This window comes from Peromyscus californicus, unplaced genomic scaffold (genome assembly GCF_007827085.1).
Source record: "Peromyscus californicus insignis strain IS unplaced genomic scaffold, ASM782708v3 Scaffold_7__1_contigs__length_154581171, whole genome shotgun sequence".
In the NCBI taxonomy this organism is placed as follows: Eukaryota; Metazoa; Chordata; class Mammalia; order Rodentia; family Cricetidae; genus Peromyscus; species Peromyscus californicus.
The window spans coordinates 139,426,591-139,429,018 of NW_026294595.1; the positions used below are offsets into that span (position 1 = coordinate 139,426,591).

Sequence of the window (2,428 nt, forward strand, 5' to 3'; positions counted from 1 at the left end):
CTATGCCAAACGCAGAAACTTAAGAAGTTTCCAGCCCAAATCAGACAGCATACGAGAACACACGCCATCATTTCTATCCAGCAGTGCACTGGGGGTCCTGGTCAGCACTGAGAGAGTTAAGAATGGTATTGAGTTTGAAGAGGCAAGCCACAAGAAGAACCTACTAGAAAAATTATAGGCAGTGGGAGAATGTGGTATAATAATTAGTTACAGATCAAAACATAAAAGCCACTTCTTCCGCATTAGCAACAAACAAAACTGGATGGCTAAGTCATCCAGATACTATCCAGAGAGCCACTTAAGAACTCAAGCCTCAGGGGATACACATAATAGGGACATCCAAGACCTCTATAGGGAAATATTATAAACAAAAAAAACAACAAACAAAAAAAACTGTAAATAAGACTAAGGAGATCAGTGCCTGACATACACAATACGCTGGGTTCTCTCTCTCTCTCTCTCTGTGTCTTTGTCTCTGTCTCTGTCTCTCCCCCCCCACACACACACACACAGGAGGGGAAGAGAGGGATGGAGGTAGGGAGAGAGAGTGGGGGGAGAGAGAGAGATTTTATTTTTAAGTTCTACATGAAGAGGGTGAAGACACAGCAAGTCGGGGAACAGGGCCTGCCCCTGCAGTGGGCGGGGCTGGGAGGTGTAGGAGATGGTTGGTTCCTGCCGGCTCGGCTTGATTGTAACAGGCAGGGAAAGGCCAGTCCCAGCAGCCATCTCGGAGCCTCTTTCCTTCTGCCCTCCTCCCGGCAGAGTCTGGGCAAACCCAACCATCCTCGGCCAGGATTTCCCACCTATCCTTCCAGCACCATGACACCTGGGCCACCTTTCCAGTTCCTGCTGGTGTTCAGCCTAGCACCACAGCTGGTGTCTGGGAGTTTCAAGCAGTACTTTCTGAGTAGGTGCTGGCCTTGGGCCCCAGGGGAGGGAAGGGGCTCCCTCCTGTGGAGAAGAGACTATCTCGGGGGAGACATCTAGAGAATTTCACAATGAATAGAATAGTGTCACGTTGAAGGACCCAAGCTTTACAGTCAGACAACTCTAGGATAGAACCCCTGCTCTCTTTGCTTATTGCGTGGCTCCAAACCCTCCGAATAAATGGGTTGGGGGCTTTTCAAATGTAACCTTATAACATAAATAACGATACTGAGACAGGAGGAAGGAGAAATGAGCTGGTACATTCAGGCAGCTTATTAGACCGTGAGACTTCCCACTAAATATTAGTTACAATAAATGTTGTCAGCCTCATTCTTCTGATTAATTTTGCTATGCCTGGTTCCATCATGGATGTTTGGTCCCACCTTACAAGCATCAAGACAGACAGGAAAATGAAGTAGGTAGAAATCAAGGTTCAATGTACATAATGTTGGCCTTGGAGGATATGTGGGGAGGAGGAGAGGGGGAGCCTTGCATTCTGTTTTATTTTTGTTTTGTAAAATCCTGAGGCACTGCACAATTACCAGTGACTAGCATCCAGGGAACAGTATAAACTAGAGTCTGTCTCATTGGCCACTACTGCCCAGCTTAACCCGACAAGGGCAGGAATGATTGTGGGCCCATACACAGTAGGAAGAGAGCTATTATCATGTGTGCATTCTTCTATACTTGGGGCTCAGTGAAAGGATATGACTGATAGCTCATGTTTGGGGGCAGGCTCAGTTCTGTCTGCAGAGCCTCTGAGAGGAAAAGGAGAAGGCCAGTCTTGGGATCCCATTCTGAAATTCCCACCCATCCCATCACAAAAAAAGCTGCTCTGAGAACTCACCCATGAATGGGGTCCTAGTTCTCTGACCCAGCACTCACAGTGTGCTGGCTTCATGGTTATACCCAGCTCCTCTTCTGTTTAGTCTTCCTCCACACAAACAACCTGTGTTTGGTTGGCTCTAGGATAAATCATTAAGGAGAGGTTAAAAGACTCTTTCTCAAGACCACACAATAAGTTCACACGGATTAGATGTCCAATACCACTTTTATTTTGTTTTGTTTTAGCTTACCACACATACATACACGTTCATATCCTTGAAATGGACCCTACCAGGGTCTATGGGGACTCCGCATCTGATCTGCAGGGATCGTGAATGTACAATGAGTGCAGAGTTCCACCAAATATTCTTGGATGAGATATCCATCCCTAGTTCACTGGACAAAACTCAGAGGAAGACGGGAGCTAGAGGCAAAACCCACTTCTGTCTCTAGAGAGCACAAGGGAGACGAGGTTGCTGCTGCCTGTTCTTTTGACCACGCTAACCTATTCTCCATTCCAGAGTATATCTTGGAACCTCCACCCTGCAGATCAGAACCTGAGAACTGCACTACATTCTGTACACAGCAGGAGGAGTGCCCAGGAAATCTCCAGTGCTGTTCCGCTTTCTGTGGGATAGTCTGTGCTTCAAACAAAGACCCGACGCCAAACATGTAA

At 47.0% G+C, this 2,428-nt stretch overlaps 1 protein-coding gene across 1 annotated transcript; it reads left to right on the forward strand.

Moving 5' to 3' along the window:
- Nucleotides 1-819: 819 nt before the first annotated feature.
- On the forward strand, nucleotides 820-2,428 carry Wfdc13 (WAP four-disulfide core domain 13). The gene is made up of 2 exons (XM_052723729.1): nucleotides 820-907; nucleotides 2,274-2,428. The coding sequence occupies exons 1-2, from the start codon at nucleotides 820-822 to the stop codon at nucleotides 2,426-2,428; spliced, it is 243 nt and encodes an 80-aa protein (XP_052579689.1).

What these genes read in the sequence shown, in the direction of transcription:
- Wfdc13 (XM_052723729.1), top strand. Translation starts at nt 820, where the DNA reads ATGACACCTGGGCCACCTTTCCAGTTCCTGCTGGTGTTCAGCCTAGCA. An exon ending in TTTCAAGCAGTACTTTCTGA is followed by an intron (nt 908 to 2,273) that starts GTAGGTGCTGGC and finishes TCTCCATTCCAG; the next exon opens with AGTATATCTTGGAACCTCCA.